General features: G+C 53.3%; 1 protein-coding gene across 7 annotated transcripts; it reads right to left on the minus strand.

Moving 5' to 3' along the window:
* Nucleotides 1–2,026: 2,026 nt before the first annotated feature.
* CPN2 (carboxypeptidase N subunit 2) lies at nt 2,027–13,268 on the minus strand. 7 transcript variants are annotated; one of them, XM_012448946.2, is made up of 4 exons: nt 13,182–13,268; nt 11,535–11,605; nt 6,171–6,382; nt 2,027–3,959 (listed from the first exon to the last, which is right to left on the minus strand). In XM_012448946.2, exons 3-4 carry the CDS (start codon nt 6,231–6,233, stop codon nt 2,322–2,324), a joined length of 1,701 nt encoding a protein of 566 aa, XP_012304369.2. In that variant the 5' UTR covers nt 6,234–6,382; nt 11,535–11,605; nt 13,182–13,268; the 3' UTR covers nt 2,027–2,321. The 7 variants fall into 7 exon arrangements, with proteins under 7 accessions (XP_012304369.2, XP_012304374.2, XP_064223010.1 ...); XM_012448951.2 differs by lacking the exon at nt 11,535–11,605; XM_064366940.1 differs by lacking the exon at nt 13,182–13,268 and having other exon boundaries at nt 11,535–11,759.
* Nucleotides 13,269–17,896: the final 4,628 nt, after the last annotated feature.

Genomic DNA, 17,896 nt, shown 5'->3' on the forward strand with positions numbered 1-17,896 from the left:
TGCCTGCTTGCTCTCAGGGGGCTATGCCAGGGGCATCTGGAGGTTCCCCGATGCCCACACCCTGGCCCACACTTGGCACAATCCCTTTGTCATTTCTGCAGGCCTGTTGGTGTAGAGCAATATCTATGGCGTTTTCATTTGCATTTCTGTAATTCACACTTAGGTCTTTCAGTTTCTCCGCGTATGTCTGTGCTGTTGCGTTGCTGAAGCTTCTTGATTCTCTTTCCTTGGCATCCCTTGCCCTCCAGGCTCTCATCTCAAACCAGGCCACAGCCCTCACTGTTCCCTGCCTTGCTCTCCCAGGATTTCACTGGGCCAGCCACCTGAAGCGCAGGCAGGAGCGTGTCCCTCCTCTGCCCCACCTTCAATAACGGCCTGGGGCCTCCTTCGTAAGCATGCACACTCCTCAGTCCGCCCAGGGCTCTGCTGGGCTTCCAGCCTGATCTCTTCCTCCTCGTCCCCGCTCCACATCCCTGACCCCTCCTCCTTGCCCAGCCCATCCCTTAGCTCAGGCTTTTCTTGCTCTACAAGTTCCCTGCTCTACCTGGAGTCCACCTTAAGGCCCAAGATCCAATGCGGCCTTTCTCACAGCAGGTGCATTCCGCAGCTTCGCCCCCTCTCAACTCCCCAGCACTGGCCTGCCCTGACCTCTGTCTGCCTTGTGTTTTCATCCCATGTGGCCGATCTCTCCCAGAGATCAGGGAGCCTACTGTACATCCGGTTCCCCTCTCCCGCCCCGACCAATCCTTTCTCCCAGGCCAGCCCACAATACAGCTGGAACCCGGGTAGAGGGCTGTGCAGTGGGTCAGCCTGGGCTACAGAGCATCTGGGAGCAGGAGGGGAGGAGCGGCTAAAGGGAGGCAGAGGCCGAAAGCCTGAGCGTTGGCAGACTCCTCGGCCCTGAGGACTGAGGCGGAGCAGCGAGTAGAGAAGGCGCCCAGCTCCTGGGCTGGTCAATGCGGGAGTGGGGGAGTCGGGGACAGAGCCTGGTTAGACATGTCTGTGGCCAACAGGAGGACTCGGGTCTCTGAGCAGGGGCTATCAGCCTGGGGCTGAAAAGAGCTGAGCCCAAGAGGAGAGCTGGGCTCATTGCAGTAGAGGAGGCATCCACACAGGGGCACATGCCACACTGCCCAGGACACGGGAGGACAGCAAACCCTGAGATGAAGCTGTAGGAGGTGGCCCAGGAGGGCTGCAGGGGTGCCTGAGCTGGGTAAGAGGGCAGTGTCTTCAAAACCAAGGGAGAGCCCGGGTGCAGTGGCTCATGCCTGTAATTCCAGCTCTTTGGGAGGCCAAGGCGGGTGGATCACCTGAGGTCAGGAGTTCGAGACCAGCCCGGCCAAAAAGATGAAACCCTGTCTCTACTAAAAACACAACAATTAGCCAGGCGTGGTGGCACGTGCCTGTAATCTCAGCAACTTGGGAGGCTGAGGCAGGAGAATTGTTTGAGCCTGGGAGGCAGAGCTTGCAGTGAGCCAAGATCATGCCACTGCACTCCAGCCTGAGCGACAAGAGCGAAACTCCACCTAAAAACAAAAACAAAAACAAAACCAAGGGAAAACGCCTGCAGTGAGCGAGCAGCTTGTACTTAGATGCTGCGAGCATGAAGCTGCCGCCTGGCCCAGCCTGTGCCGCTACACCTCAAACCTTCCCTTTAGGAGCAGCCAGCGTGTGCAGTGAGCAGACAAAGCCACCCTCCCCTCTGGCGGCTCTGTGTCACAAAGCCCAGCGTCTGGGGTTTCCCTTCCCGAGGCTTCGTTTCATCTCAGTTTCTCCTGAGCGAAGCGTGGAGGTGGGTGCTGAGCACAGGGTCTGCACACCCGTCACAGCCCTGCCCCTACCCTTTCCGGTCACCTCTGCTTCTACCACACCCTTTTCACCAGTTTACAACGCAATTCCAGGGAGATAAAGTGAAACAGACGCTGGGCAGTGAAAGGCAGTGACCTCCACTTTGTATCACCGGGATGCAGTGAATGGGCCTCGGGGTGTAGACCAGAGCGGATGGGTGTTAAATAACGGGGAAGCATCAGGGCTGAGGATATTTTATTCTCCAGTCTGTGGTGCAGCTGTCCAGGGTTCTTTAAAGCATTAGGATGGGCTTGTTAGCCTCACACTCCGGGAAAAGCGATGCAGGAAGAGAAGGAGGAGGAGGAGACGCTGGCTAGTGGAGCAGACCAGACTCCACGCCCTCCCCTCGGGGATGTAACCCTTTGCCTTGCACAGGAGGAGCCAAGGCTTCAGAGACTCAGGTCCTCTCCGCCCCACCTGCCGCCTGGTCAGGCCCCAGAGGCCACCTGCCCCAGTTCCTGTATGCCCTGCTCCTAGGGCCCCGCTGCCCGAGCCTCAATAGACACCGTGACCCGCAGAGAGCCGCAGCTCGACCTCAGGTCCCACTCCTGACTAGCATTGTACGGCAGTCCCGGGGATCCCTGCTGAGGAGACAGCTGGACGTTCAGCCAGCGACACCAGGCCTGGTCACAGGCGAGCACCACGGTGCCCTCAGGGTTGCTGTAGGTGCACTGGCTGCGGGCTGCCCTTTCCTGCACAGCCAGGTCCCAGCTGCCCCCTGCCTTTCTGTCGTCCAGCCACGTGACCCGGAAGCCCAAGCGGTCCCGCGTGACGGGACACACCAGCTGCTCCTCGTTCAGGGCGGGCACCACCTGGCCTTTGAGGTAGGCAGGGCCGGCGCAGTAGGCCTGGATGTTCAGGAGCCGATCGGTATACTGCTGCAGCCAGTTGAAGAGGTAGGCCAGGTGGCAGTCACACTGCCAGGGGTTGCCGTGCAGGGCCAGGTTGAACAGGTTGTAGTTGGCGTCGAAGATGCCCTCCGGAAGCGTGCTCAGCTGGTTCTTGGACAGGCTGAGCAGCTCCAGCTTGGACAGGTTCTGGAAGAGGGCTGGGTGCAGGGCTGTCAGGTTGTTGCTGCTCAGGTAGAGCTTGACCAGCTCCTGGAGGTCCCTGAAGATGCCAGCTGGGAGGTGGGCAATGGCATTGTGTGAGAGCATGAGGGAACTCAGGTTGGACAGGTGGGCAAAGGCACCCTCAGCGACAGTCTCCAGCTGGTTATGCGACAGAGACAGGCCGACCAGGCGAGGGGTGTGGGTAAAGAGGCCGGCAGGCAGGACTCGAAGCATGTTCCCCTGCAGGCTCAGAAAGGTCAGATTGCCCAGGGAAGAGAAGACAGGGAGTGGCAGGTGCGTGATGACGTTGCGCTGCAGCCACAGCCTCTCCAGGCGGAAGAGCTGGGAGAACACCTGTAGGGGCAGCTCTGAGATCTTGTTGCCGTCCAGGAAGAGCTCCTGCAGGCTGCCCAGTTTGCCAAACACGCCCTGGGGGAGACCAGAGAGTGCGTTGTTGCTCAGCTTCAGGCTCTGCAGGCTGGTGAGTGGGTGGAACAGCTCCTCGGGGAGCTGGGCCAGGCGGTTCTGGGCCAGGTTGAGCGTCTTCAGACGGGTCAGAGGCTGGAAGAGCCTCCTGGGCAGCGCCTGGAGCCAGTTCCCCTGCAGGTGGAGGGACTCCAGGGCAGGCATGTGCTGGAAGAGACCCTCGGGCAGAGCCTCCAGCATGTTGAAGTTGAGGGTGAACTTGCGAAGCGAGGTCAGGTTGGAGAAGATGTTGGCGCTGAGGTTCGAAAAGCTGCCGCCTGTGATCTCCAGGTCCTCCAGCCTGGGCAGCCCCCCGAAGGCATCTGGCCAAAAGTGGCGGAGCTGAGTATTGAGGAAGACCACCTTGGACAGGTTGGGGCTGCTACCAAAGGCTCTGGTTTCCACCGTGGTGAGCAAGGTCTCCACAAACACGATGTCTGTGGCGTGTGGCGGGATGTCCGGCGGGATGGTGGCCAGGTCATCTGAGCAGAACACCTCCTGGACGAAGCAGTCGCAACCCATGGGGCAGGGCTGGGCGGGCCTGGCCAGGAGCAGGAGGGAGGCCCAGCGCAGCCAGGCTCCAGGCAGCATCTTCTGGATTCAAGGAGGGAAAGAAAACGCTAAGGGAAATTTTGTCATCACACAGCACGGCGCAGTGACCAGAGCACACTGGACAGCGAGCTCGAACGTGTGGCGCGACCAAGACCCAGGGCTTTGGGGCTTTCTGTGTTCTTTCCAGATCGGGGACAGACGTGGAAAGGAGACAAAAAGGCACGGAAGAGAGGAAGAAAAGGAGAGCGTGGGCACTGTGGAATTTTTAGAGATAATATATAGGATATGGACAGATTATTCCTGAGTTGGAAGTTCCTAAACCATAACTCTTCCTGAGTTTCCAAATGATGCGGAGAGCCTGGCACCTGCAGTTTCCACAGTTGGTGGAGGGGGAATGCAGCCACCGAGATGAGGTGGGCTCCCCAGCACTGCTGCTGAAATGCCCTCCTCCTGGCCACTTTTGCCTACTCTTCCACAGGGGGGCTCAAGCAGCCTTCCAGCATCATGTGGACAGAAGGACTCCAGATGTGAGGATTCTACAGACCAGTAGATTTCTTTAAAACTAGGGAGGGGAGGGCTGGGCACGGTGGCTCACACCTGTAATCCCAGCACTTTGGGAGGCCAAGGCAGGCGGATCAACTGAGGTTGGGAGTTCAAGACCAGCCTGACCAACATGGTGAAATCCCATCTCTACTAAAAATACAAAATTAGCCGGGCGTGGTGGCGCATGCCTGTAATCCCAGCTACTTGAAAGGCTAAGGCAGGCGAATCACTTGAACCCAGGAGGCGGAGGTTCCCGTGAGCCAAGATCACGCCATTTCACTCTAGCCCAGGCAACAAGAGCGAAACTCCATTTAGGAAAAAAAAAACTAGGGAGGGAAAACAAGCTTTTAATTTGCTCAATATTAATCTTTTTAAAACATCTACCCACAGGTCACAAATTGGCGATGCACCTTACAAATATGTTTTGTTTATTCCTCAGTGAACTTTTTCATATAAGAATCAGTAGCCAACATGTAAAAATTGGAAAACATCACAATAAAAGTCTAGGTTTCAGAATGATCTGGAGACAGCGGGCCCTCATTTCCACGTAGCAAGACTAGCTGGGGCTTCATGGCCCCTGCCCTGTTAGAGCGCTCCAGGCTGCCACTGTTCCCACACACAGCACTTATTCACACGTCTTGGAGTGGTCCTGATTCCATGAGTTCAAATCTTAGGTCCATCACTTTCTAGCTACGTGACCTTGGGCTTGTTACTTGATCCATCCATGCTTCAGTTTCCTTATCTGTACAATGGGGATTGTAATAGTCCCTACCTCGTGAGGGTAATTCTTAAGGATTAAGTGAGTATATATAGGTAACAGTTTTACATCAGGAGCTGGCATAGAGTGAGTAACCAACCAACAACATTAACTATTGTCAAAGGTTGCAAGCCACCATCATTACAGAAAAGGTTATTTCAACACCAAAAAAAAAAAAAATTAAAAACAAAATGCTCTTTAGATGGAATGCACTTGAATTTACCAAAATTAAAAAAAAGGAAGAAGCCCTCTCACAACATAATCCTAATTTTTCTTAATTAACCTCTTTTCAGTAAAAGGTTGCCATTGGATACCCGAAACGGGTTCCGCAGGTGCAGAATCTGGGTCCCCAGCACTCTTCGCTGGCTGTCTCTCTGCTGCCCTCTGCTGATGCCTCGTCCACCTCGCAATTCAGCTTCTGGCAGAAGGTCTCCCATTAAACTCAGGGCTCAGGGAAGCCCCCTTTACTCTCCCACTCAGTCACTCAGTGACTGTCATTCCTGCCTCATCATTAGAGAAGGGACAACTTCTCCCTGAGAAAATGCAGACTCCCTTTCGGCTGCTCTGAGGCACGCATAGCTAAGTGAGCTAGGGGAGGTGTAAGGAAGGCCTCTGCTAGTAATACCGTGGGCCTGGGGTTACAATCTGACTCCTGCAATCAATCACTTCTTCCAGGAAAAGGAAAACATCCCTGCCACTTAGGACATGTGAGCGAAAGGAACACGCTTCAGGCAAATGTGTCCTTACACCCCAGCTACAGAGTTAGCATGAGACTGGGAACAGAAAGAAAGCAGACCTGGCTGAAAAGGCACAGGGGAGCGCTTGTCCCCCAACACACACACAGCTGCCACCAGCGCCTGGGCTGCCCCTGAGGCACCTACACAAAACCCCGGGGGTCCTAAAAGAAGCCACCCCGACCCTAGGAAGGAGGACCTGGAGGTACATGTCTTCACCTTCACACTCAGCTTAGGCACCAGAATGATGGGTTCTCGTGGCAGTCTTTTCTGAGTACTCATCTCCCTATGCCCGGAGCAGTGGTGACTTCCTGTGGGCTCAGGCAGGTTGTGTGGAATGGAGCTCTCCAAGGCACAGCCGACCCCGCTGGGATGGGCAAACCCAGAATGAACGACCCCCAGCCAGGCTGCCAGAGCTGCCTCGATTCCTCCTGAGAGTAAGAGGGGAGCAATTCTGTTCAATTTTATCTTTTTTTTTTTTTTTTTTTTTTGAGACGGAGTTTCGCTCTTCTTACCCAGGCTGGAGTGCAATGGCGCGATCTCGGCTCACCGCAACCTCCGCCTCCTGGGTTCAGGCAATTCTCCTGCCTCAGCCTCCTGAGTAGCTGGGATTACAGGCACATGCCACCATGCCCAGCTAATTTTTTGTATTTTTAGTAGAGACGGGGTTTCACCATGTTGACCAGGATGGTCTCGATCTCTTGACCTTGTGATCCACCTGCCTCGGCCTCCCAAAGTGCTGGGATTACAGGCGTGAGCCACCGTGCCCAGTCTAATTTTATCATTTTTTTGAGACGGAGCTTTGCTCTGTTACCCAGGAGGCTGGAGTGCAGTGGCTCCATCATAGCTCATTGCGGCCTCAGTCTCCTGGTCTCCTGGGTGTAGGTGATCTTCCTGCCTCAGCCTCCAGAATAGCTGGGACTATAGGCGTACACCCCAGTGCCTGGCAAACCCTTATTTTTAAGATGCTACCATGTGATCATTGTGCAGTCCCCCTTCCTTGCTAGCCCCTTTGATCATTGTTTCTCAAAGGTCATTTCCAGAAAGTACTCCCTGGGAATGATGGGCTGGACAACGCTGGGGTGTGTGGGTCCCGAGACCATCTGGCCAGTCTCCCCACAGGGAGAGTGAGGCAGATCCCGGGGTGTTGACAGCAGGGCTTGGCTTGTGGAGCCCACATCTGGTTTTGTTCATCACTTCTGCCAGGAAAGCAGGACCAAAGCCAGAGGTGCACCATGGAAAGCTCAAGTTGGGGAGAGTGTGTCTCTCTGCTGAGCAATGCCAGCTGCTTCCTGGCTTCCCTGGGGCTGTGCCTCTAACTTTTAATCCATTGTCATTTGGAAAGAGTGTGCTTTACGTATTTCCAACAAAGGAAGGAGCTCTGGAATTCAAGCCTTGAATCAAAACCATGGTGCTGGTGGCAGAGAAAGTCAAGTGTAGGCAAGTCAGCTAAGGCTCGGAGATGCGGGCAGAGGGAGAGACGTATCTCTCACGTGGGGGTTTGGCTGAGGAGTCAGTTACCACCTGCCAGTTCCCAAAGCTCCCACACATACGTCTTGATCCTCAGGGCAAACCTACAAGTGCCCAGGACAGGGAGACTGGGACTCCCAGAGCTACAGTCTGGCTGGCCCAAGGGCACACAAAACAAAGACCAGCCCTAAAAGCCCAGGCTCTGCAGGGTGCTTGCCCTGACACCACCAGGCTCTGTCCCAGGGCAGTGGAGTGGGTGGGGTGGGCAGGCCCGCTCCTCGTATCTGCAGGCACCAGGGAGAACATCGTCTACCTGAAGCCCCACCCACTGTCGATTCCCTTCTCTTCCCCCGCCCCCACTCTCCTGCACCATGGAGGACCCCCACACAGCTGCCCCTGGACACCCCACAGGCTTAAGGCTGTGAATTCTGGGGCAGGGTCAGCCTAGGGAAGATGGACCCGGGGAGGCAGCGCATGCAGGCTGAAGTCCTGGGAACCCAAAGCATGGTTTCAAATGGGGGCACAGCCTCCAGATGGGCATGTGCCCTTGGTACCCCTTGGGGTTGGTATCATGGGGGGAGGAGGATGAGAACAGGGCTCTCTAAGGTTCAGGGAAAGACCCCTTTTGCCTGGGTCTACTGGGGTGGGGGGGCGGGGAGGCAGGGATGGTTCTCACAGTGAAGGCGCAGAATGTTGACGGTTTCCAGACGGTGCAGTCCCAGCCCGAGCCCCATCGTCACCTCATTCTGGAGTGGCTACGAGTCAGACAGTCTGGGTTCATGTCCTAACCCCACCCCAGCTTAGCTCTGTGTCCTCGACTGCATCGCATAACCTCTCTGTGTTTCGCTTTCCTCCCCTTCAAAACAATGAGCACAGCACCACCTTCCTGGTGGGGATGTTGTGAGGAGGAATGAGAAAATGCGTGGAACGCTCCAAGCCCAGGACCTGGCACATGGCGCGTGACCTGCAATGTTAGTGACCCTGATGCTCCGAGGTCAGCGAGGCCCCAGCTCTGTGCTAAAGCAGTCAGAGCTTCACTGGGGAGAAACCCATGAGATCACCCAGCCACCCCACTGTGAGCCAACCAGACGATTTCCACGGCACTCCTTCTGGCTCTTTTCCTCTAGCCAAGGGAAAGCGTCACTGTCTGGTCCTTGGTTTAGGGGAGCACAGATTCTCAGGACTTTGGCCGGGAGGCTCTGGACTTGGGCCCCTTCCCCAGCCTGCCTTCAAGTAAGCAGGTCACTGGGGACCCCTGGAGAAGGCAGGTCCCCTGCCTGGGAACTGTGGAGGCTGGCCCTGAGGACCACAGCAGGGTGGCAGCCAGAGGCATTCTGCTCCTCATCTGGGAAGAAGACCAGCAAATGCCCACAAAAATGTTCCAAGCTTTGGGCAAGCCAAGGAAGTCTGGCTTTTTAAACGGGTCTTTTTGGGGGTAGGGAGGGGTTGGCCGGGTGCAAATGAACTCCTTCCTCTCCTCAATTGCTCTTGGGAGGGTACATTTCTGTGAATGCCTCAAGCCGGTCTGCCATGTACCACAGAGCTAAGCCTCACATCTTGCACAGGGTGATGGGGCCAAAACCCGGCCTCAGACACCCAGGGACTGCTGCCTGAGCCTGGCTATGTGGAGGTCTGCCTCACCGACAGGGCTGGATTTGGCCACTTGTGCTCCAGCTCAGCTGGAAACAGAAAGAGGGGCTTCCGAGACCCGTCCAGAGTCCCTGGCTGCCTCATCTGGTCCTGTAAGGAGACCACCTGCTCCCCAGACCTGGTCCCCTCTCTTTTCGACCCAGCAAGTAAGTCTAGTGGCTGAGGGGGTTAGGCTTGGGCTGGGTGCCAGCCTCTGCTCCTGCCCTGGCCAGCCCACCCCATCCACTGCCCAGTTGTGTCCCAGGGAGTAAAGCCACCTCCTAGAGTCCTAGCCTCTGCATCTGTAAACCATGCTAACAATCATCCTCATAATAGCTGAATTACAGCCTTATTAGGGCTATTGTGGCTCCTAATGAGCTAACAGGCATTGGGCCACAGCAGAAAAACAGAAACAAAGCAAATGCCCAGCATGAGGGATGGGCGACGTGAATTATGCTACGTGGATATAATGGAAATCCTCTCTGCTATCTTTCAAATTATATTAGAGGCCGGGTTCGGTGGCTTATGTCTGTAATCCCAGCGCTTTGGGAGGCGGAGGCAGGAGGATCGCTTGAGACCAGGAGTTTGAGATCAGCCTGGGCAACATGATAATGTCTCATCTCTACAGAAAATTAAAATTAGCTGAGCATGGTGGTGCCTGCTTGTAGTCTCAGCTACTCGAGAGGCTGAGGCGGGAGGATCGCTTGAGCCTGGGGGGTCGAGGCTGCAGTGAGCACTGAGTGACTGCGCTACCGCACTCCAGCCTAGGTGACAGAGGGAGATCTTGTCTCAAAAATAAAAACAAAAATCTTAAACAAAAAGAAATTATTATAGATGTGTATTTATTGACGAGCTGTTTGCAATATCTGTTTTTATCTTTTCTTTTTTTTTTTTTGAGACGGAGTCTCACTCTATCGCCCAGGCTGGAGTGCAGTGGCATGACCTCGGCTCACTGCAACGTCCGCCTCCCAGGTTCAAGCAATTCTCTGCCTCAGCCTCCCAAGTAGTTGGGACTACAGGCATGTGTCACCGTGCTCAGCTAATTTTTGTATTTTAGTAGAAACAGGGTTTCACCATGTTGGCCAGGCTGGTCTTGAACCCCTGACCTCAGGTGATCTGCCCACCTCGGCCTCCCAAAGTGCTGGGAGTACAGGCAGGAGCCTCCGCAGCCTGCCTGTTCGCCATATCTTAAATGAAATAGATGAAATCCCAGAATGCTACTTTTCCATTTATAAGGTGCATTTGTGCACAGAAAACATAAAAGAAGCTTATGCACAAAATATTTGCAGTGGGGCTGGGCACAGTGGCTCATGCCTGTAATCCCAGCACTTTGGGAGGTTGAAGTGGGCAGATCACCTGAGGTCAGGAGTTCAAAACCAGCCTGGCCAACATGGTGAAACCCCATCTCTACCAAAAATACAAATATTAGCTGGGCGTGGTGGTGGGCACCTGTAATCCCAGATACGCAGGAGGCTGAGGCAGGAGAATCACTTGAACCCAGGAGGTGGACGTTGCAGGAAGCCAAGGTCATGCCACTGCACTCCAGCCTGGGTGACAAAAATGAAACTCCATCTCAAAATATATGTATATATATTTGTGGTGGTTACCTCTGAAAAATCGAATTGTGGATGATTTTAATTTTTTCCTTCTGCTTAAAAATATATGTTCTAGGCCAGGCACAGTGGCTCACACCTGTAGTCCCAGCACTTTGGGAGGCCAAGGTGGGCGGCTCATGAGGTCAAGATATCATGACCATCCTGGCCAACATGGTGAAACCCCATCTCTATTAAAAATATAAAACTTAGCTGGGTATGGTGGCAGGTGCCTGTAGTCCCAGCTAATCGGGAGGTTAGGGCAGGAAAATCGCTTGAACCTGGGAGGCGGAGGTTGTGTGCCATAGCTGACCCAGAGTTAGAACCTAAGCAACGCCATCTTAAACCCTGCACCCTGCAACCACCAAGAAAAACGGTTTTTCCAAAAATAAGTTGTAACTGCTGCCCCGTTTCCTTTGTGATAACTGCTTGCAGCCCCGTTTTCCTTGCGATAACTGCTGACCTTGGCTTCTGTGAAAAAGGGCTAGCTTGCTTTGCATAACGCCGATTGCAAAAAAGAACCCCGTGCCCCCCAGGATGTGGGTTTTCTGCTTAAATCCCTTGCTCCCCCTGAGCTCGGGCCACGGGTTGGAGAGACACTAGTCCTCCGTGGTCGCCGGCAATAAATACCCTCTGAACTGGCTTACTTTTGTCTCAGTGGTGATTCTGTACTCGCTCGGTTACAACATTTGCAGTGAGCTGAGATCGTGCCACTGCACTCCAGCCTGGTGACAGAGAGCAAGACTCCCTCTCAAAAAAAAAAAGTATGTTCTACATTTTTAGGTAAGAAACATATCACTTTTGCTGTAAGGTTGAAACCTATTTTATTCTAAATATCGAGATAAACGTGAAAAATGCAAAGCACAGTTCCACACACATAGTAGGTGCTTACATGACTCTTTTCTTCCAGGCAGTGACATTGCAAAGGCCCAAGGGAGCTTGTCTATCAGCTGTGTGAGTGTTCTGGAAAAGAAGACAGCTGACAGGTTGCACTAAGAGGCAGTCATGAACTGGGCACTATGCCACCCTCCCGATTTATACCCACCATCCCAGGCCAGCGAAAGTCACACTTACCCCATGAAGCCTTCCTTGACTATCCTTTTTTTTTTCCTTTTTGAGACAGTTTCCCTCTTGTCACCCAGGCTGGAGTGCAATGGCGCAATCTCAGCTCACTGCAGCCTCCACCTCCCAGGTTCAGGTGATTTTCCTGCCTCAGCCTTCTGAGTAGCTGGGATTACAGGTGCCCGCCACCACACCCGGCTAATTTTTGTATTTTTAGTAGACGGGATTTCACCGTGTTGGCCAGGCTGGTCTCAAACTCCTGACCTCAGGTGATCTGCCCAACTTAGCCTCCCAAAGTGCTGGGATTACCAGCAGGAGCCACCACATCCAGCCCTTTCTTGGGTCCTCCGATGCCTCTTGTACTGTGTTGAATGCTTGGGCTCTTCTGCTCTGTTTTCTAGTGCACCCACCCATCTGAGCTTGTGGGACTGCAGTCCTACTTTGGCGTCTCTGCAAGCGGCTCTGCACCCCAGGACCTGGCTCAGGGCTAGGCACTGAGAAGGCAGCCAGGCCCTGCATGGTGAATTGAAGGGAATGTGTTCCGGGCCTTCAGTGACTTTGCATCTCAGGCCTCACTCTCATCCTGCTTAGTAGCAGAGGAAAGCACTTTCGCTCCGCCAGTGACACAAGCTGGGATCAGATTCTGACGCCATCACTTACTAGCCGTGGGGCCTTGGGCAAATCACTCCAACTCTCTAAGCCTCAGTTTTTCCTTCCTTAATTAACACGTCTGCCCCTAGGGTTAAAATTAGCCCTCCATTGGATGATAAATATGCTAAATAAGGTAGTAAATATAAAGCCCTTAACCCAGTGCCTGGCAAATACTGAATGTTCCATAAAAGGCAGCTCCCTGCAGGTTTATAAGACCATAAATTTGATCATATGAGCCAACAGCTTCTGGGAAGGAAACGGGGAGCCACTCATCTTTGTGCCTGAGCTGGGTGTGGAGGTGTGCGCTTGTAATCCCAGCTACTCAGCGGGCTGAGTGGGAGGATCACTTGAAGCCAGGAGTTCAAGACCAACCTGAGCAACGTAACAAGACCCCATCTCAAAAAAGCAACAATAATGATATTAATAAATATTTAATAATATTTAGTATTGACATAGTATTAATAAATAGTTAACACGATTTATTATTAAGTCAAGATGACAAGTATAAACTAGGCAGAACCAGGCCAACCTAGACATCTGGTCGCCCTGCTTATCCTCTACTCACTCTGAGCTCCCTGCAGGCAGAGACCCAGTGGTCTTCATCTCACAACCACCAGTCCCGCACTCCACTCCCCACCCTCCTCCTGCCTCTTCCCAGCGGAACCCTGGCCGATCTCGGGGACTTCTCCCCCCGGGGCAGGGCCCCCCAGGAACTGCAGCCTGTCTGGAGCTGCGGAATGCTCTGAAACCGCGGAGATCGCAAGTCCCGCTCCCGCCCCCATGTCCCTGCAGATACAAAAGCCCTTTAGCGACCCCGGGAGCCTACCCTGAGAGCTGAGCAGGTGGCGCCGGGCTGCCGGGTCTTCCTCGGGAGCAGAGGGGAGTCTGGTGTGGCCTGTGGTCCGCTCAATCCAGCCCCCAACGCTGATCAAAGTTCCAGGCAGTGGCTCCTCCCCTCACGTGGCCCGAACGTCCCGGGATGTCACTGGGGTCACAGGTCGGGAGAGGGCCTCGGCAAGGCCTCTGAAGATTGCAAAATGACCCTGAACTACACCCACCTACAGAGCCCAGGCGCGGCCAAAATCCCCCCCGCCCCGAGGTTGCAGGGTTGGCCCCGTCAGGACCCCAAGGCTAGAAATTCCGCAGGCTGCTGAGGTGCCGAGGACTGCAATGGGGTCCTTGCTCACACCCCCGCCCTGGGAGCGGAGGCAGAGGGACTGGGGGCCTGCCTTCAGCCTCGGGCCCCTGCTCGGCCCTCAGCGCCCCGAGACATTCCAAGAGGGCTGCGATTTGTAGTTTTGTCTTGTTTGTTGAATGAACGAACTTTCTAAACCCTTTCTGAGTTAGAAGGGGAAAAGTTATGGGGAGGTGAATCCGGGCTCAGGATGGAGAGGAGCACTCACACACTCAGGGCTGCCCAAGGACGGAAGACGCTGCTTTGGGAGGGAGGGACTTTCTTGTCTCTGGAGGTGTGGAGCCAGGGCTGCAGGACACGCGAAGTGTGTGTGTAGTGCGTGCGCGCGTGTGGGTGTGGTGTGTGGGTGTGTGTGAGTGGGTGTACGGGTATGTATATGTGTGAGTGAGCGTGTATGTTGTGTGTGGTGAGTGCGCGTGTGTGGGTGTGGTGTGTGGGTGTGTCTGAGTGGGTGTACGGGTATGTATAGGTGTGAGTGAGCGTGTATGTTGTGTGTGGTGAGTGCGCGTGTGTGGGTGTGGTGTGTGAGTGGGTGTATGGGTGTGTGTGGTGTATGTATATGTGTGAGCGAGCGTGTATGTTGTGTGTGTGGTGAGTGCATGCGTGTGTGGTGTGTGTGTGAGTGGGTGTATGTGAGTGGGTGTAGGTGTGTGTGGTGTGTGGGTATGTATATGAGTGAGCGTGTATGTTGTGTGTGTGGTATGAGTGTGTGAGAGCATGTGTGGTGAGAGTGGGTGTGTGGTGAATGTGTGGATGTGTGGTGTGTGGGTGTGATTAGTATGGGTGTATGAGTGTGTGGGTGTGATGACTGTATGTGGGGAGGGTGTGGTGTGTGTGGGGTGTGTATTTGTGGTGTGGAGGGGTTGTATATGTTACTGTGTGTGTGTGAATGTGTGTGTTTGGGTGTATGTGCGAGTCTGTGTGTGTATGTGTGCTGTGTGGTGAATATGGATAGCTGTGTGGGGATGAGTGTGTCGGGGTGTGTGGTGAGTGGCTGTGTGTGAGTGTGCAGTGTGTGTGTCGGGTGTGTGAGCGAGTGTGGTGTGTGGTGAGTGGGTAAGTGAATGTGTCATGGTGTGTGGGGGGTGTGGTGAGTGGGTGTGAGTATGCAGTGAGTGTGAGTGTGTGGGTGTGTGGTGAGTGTAGGAGTGGGTGTATATTTAAAGGAGTGCAGGGTGAAGGGGTGACCCAGACGAGCAATCCAAGATCTTCTCAATGCCGAGTCTACTATTTAAAGTAGACTGATGGCCTTTTCTCTCACGGCATGGCATTAATTTTTATCGCACGATTTTTATGAGCGCAAATTAATGTTTTATTTGCTTGTGAGCCAACTGCATCAGCCAAACTGCAAAGGCCTGATAAGTGTGGTAAGGAAGTGTCTTCAGTGGCACTATGCCACAAATGTACTCTGGCAGAGGCGAGCAGAAGCCTCTTAGATGGAGAAAGTTGGTGAACATAGTGTGCCCAGCTCCCCCTCGGCAGCCCCCAGGCTGGCAAGGGCGGGACAGTGGCTTGGAGAAGTGGCTTGTGTGGGGGCACTCACAAGCAGGTCTGGGAAGAGCCTGGCGCTGCCCTGCGCTTGCCAAGTTCTCAAGGCATCCACATTCATCTCCAGCAACACCGTTTGCGCATTGCTCAACGTGGCCTGGTGAACAGGAGAAATTTGGCACTGGACGGATCTGAGTTTGAATTCTGACTCTTCAACTAGCTAGTCAGTCCTTAGACAAGTTAATCCCTACAAGTCTCTGCATTCTCATCTGGGGAATGGGTGTGGCAGAAGGCCTGGGGAGGCAGGAGAGAGAGAGACTCGTGTGTGTGTGTGTGTGTGTGTGTGTGTGTGTGTGTGTCGCGAGACATCTGTGGAAGGGGACTTGCCTTAAAAATACCAAAGATCGGCCAGGTGCGGTGACTCATACCTGTAATCCCAGCACTTTGGGAGGCTGAGGCGGGCAGATCATGAGGTCAGGAGTTCGAGACCAGCCTGGACATTATGGTGAAACCTTGTCTCTACTAAAAATACAAAAATTAGCCAGGTGTGGTGGCGCATGCCTGTAGTTCCAACTACCCAGGAGGCTGAGGCAGAAGAATCGCTTGAACACAGGAGGTGGAAGTTGCAGTGAGCCGAGATCGCACCACTGCAGTCCAGTCTGTGTGACAGAGCAAGACTCCATCTCAAAAAAAAAAAAAAAAAAATTCCAAAGATCTTCTGAGAGAGAGGGGACAAAGATTCTAACTCCTTTCCCCATTATCCAAAATTCCAGAAAGCTGTTTGAGTGTACTAAGGTTCAGTGATTAGGGAAGGGCATCAAGGCCCTGCCCCCCACCCCCATCGAAAGGGTCTAGCCCTGTAATACACTGAACTTGACTGACCCCTGTCCAGCTTAATCTCCTGGGACAGGCTTACACCTGGCAGAGGGGATCTAAGGTGCTAAAAGAGTCCAGGTAAATATGATTGGAAGCCCTTTTCCTGGGTATAATCGTGAGATAAAGAAACAGCAGATCACCCCTCTCTTAACTGCTGGACCTGTACCAGTAGCTGTGGCACCCCTGGGACCCAGAGACCTGATTTCTAGGGACACCTGGACACTTGGAGGTAGTCCCCTTCATTCAGACAGTGTCTTCTGAGAGCCTGGGACTGCCTGAGCTGGTGTTAAGTACTTATAGGAGTCCAGAGGTATGCAAGATAGTCCTACTACCTGCCTGCGTGCATGTGTGTGTGTGTGTGTGCATACATACGTGTGCTTCAAACAAATGCTGAGTGAATATCAGTGCCTTCCTGGTGGCATAAAAGAACCAGCCTGGGAGCCTGAAGGCCTGAGTTGCAGGGCTAGCTCAGCCACTGGCTTACTGGGTGACTACAGGAAATTCATTTCCTGTCTTCAGCTCGTTTTCCTCATTTACAAAATGGGTTGAACTTAACCTTAAGGTCTGCTCCAGCTGCAGTGGCTTATAGATATTATTTGTTATTTCCTTTTTGGTCCTCATTCACTTTCTTTTCTTTTTTCATTTTTTGTTTCTTTTTTCTCTCTCTCTCTTTTTTTTTTTTTTTTTTTGAGACAGAGCCTTGCCTTGCTCTGTTGCTCTGTCACCCAGGTTGGAGGGCAGTGGCACAATCTCTGCTCACTGCAACTCTGCCTCCCGGGTTCAAGTGATTCTCCTGTCTCAGCCTCCTGACTGGCTGAGATTACAGGCACACGCTAATTTTTTATTTTTAGTAGAGATGGGGTTTCACCATGTTGGCCAGGCTGGTCTTGAACTCCTGACCTCAGGTGATCCACCCATCTCGGTCTCCCAATGTGCTGGGATTACAGGCGTGAGCCACCGTGCCTAGCCTCCCACTCGCTTTCCAAAATCCTATTCTCAGCCCAGAATCTGCTTTCTGTACCTTGCACAAGCATGGCAAGAGCAGAACCCACAGATGTGAGACCCCCCCCCAAGACATCCATGGAGAGCACACACGGCCTGCGTATACATTTATTGTTGATTCTGCACACCAAACGTATGACAAGCAGCAACCAGCAGAAGACAAATCCCCAACCCTGCCCACCAGGGCTCACATTCTACAAAGCCCCGAGGCTCTAGAAATCTCTAAATGCATTGCCAAGCACTGGGGATGATTTGCATAATTCTCTAAGCAAGGCAGACATGATCTGCTTTTGAAGGCAGCATGAAGGCAGTGGGTTGGTGAGAATGATCTCTCCTTAGAAGAAACCTCAGGAGGAAGAAGTTTTACCCGGAAGTGGCTTGCCAGCCTACCCTCTCTGAACCACAGCAATGGCTTCCTTCCCAAAGCCACCACTCCCTCCCCAGCAACCCAGATTCAGTTCTGACTGTGGGATCTGGTGGCTGAATCTTTGAGTGCTTTAGAGCTAAAAGCTAGGATATATCTAACATCTGTCAACTAACTCTGGTTCCCGAGTTATCTCTAGCTGTCTGCTCTCTGTAAGCTTCCTGAGTGTGGAAGTTCCTACCCAACAGCTCTACATCAGCATCCAAGGTTGTGGAAAGTGTGTCCATGAAAAGTTCTAAGAACTCTTGGATGTCTACATTCTAAGGAGGAAGAACAGTATACATACAGCCCAATTCCCATGAGAGGGACCAGCTATTCTATTTAAGGGATGGATGAGTGTAATCTTTTCCTGCAGTTACAAAGCTTTTGATCTAAATGGTACCAAGTGAGATTCCAACGACCAAGACGAAGGAGACCAACAGGAGAGTGGCTTCCATTTTCTTTGGTTTAATGGTGAAAGCTCAAGACAAGCCATGAGCTCTTGTACAAAGTTTGAAGAGATAAATAAAACTCCCAGCCTATGGAACGCCGTGCAGAACGAGTGGCTCTGTGCCCC

This window comes from Aotus nancymaae, unplaced genomic scaffold (assembly GCF_030222135.1).
Source record: "Aotus nancymaae isolate 86718 unplaced genomic scaffold, 86718_ANA_hifiasm-v0.15.2.pri h1tg000067l, whole genome shotgun sequence".
NCBI classification, from domain to species: Eukaryota; Metazoa; Chordata; class Mammalia; order Primates; family Aotidae; genus Aotus; species Aotus nancymaae.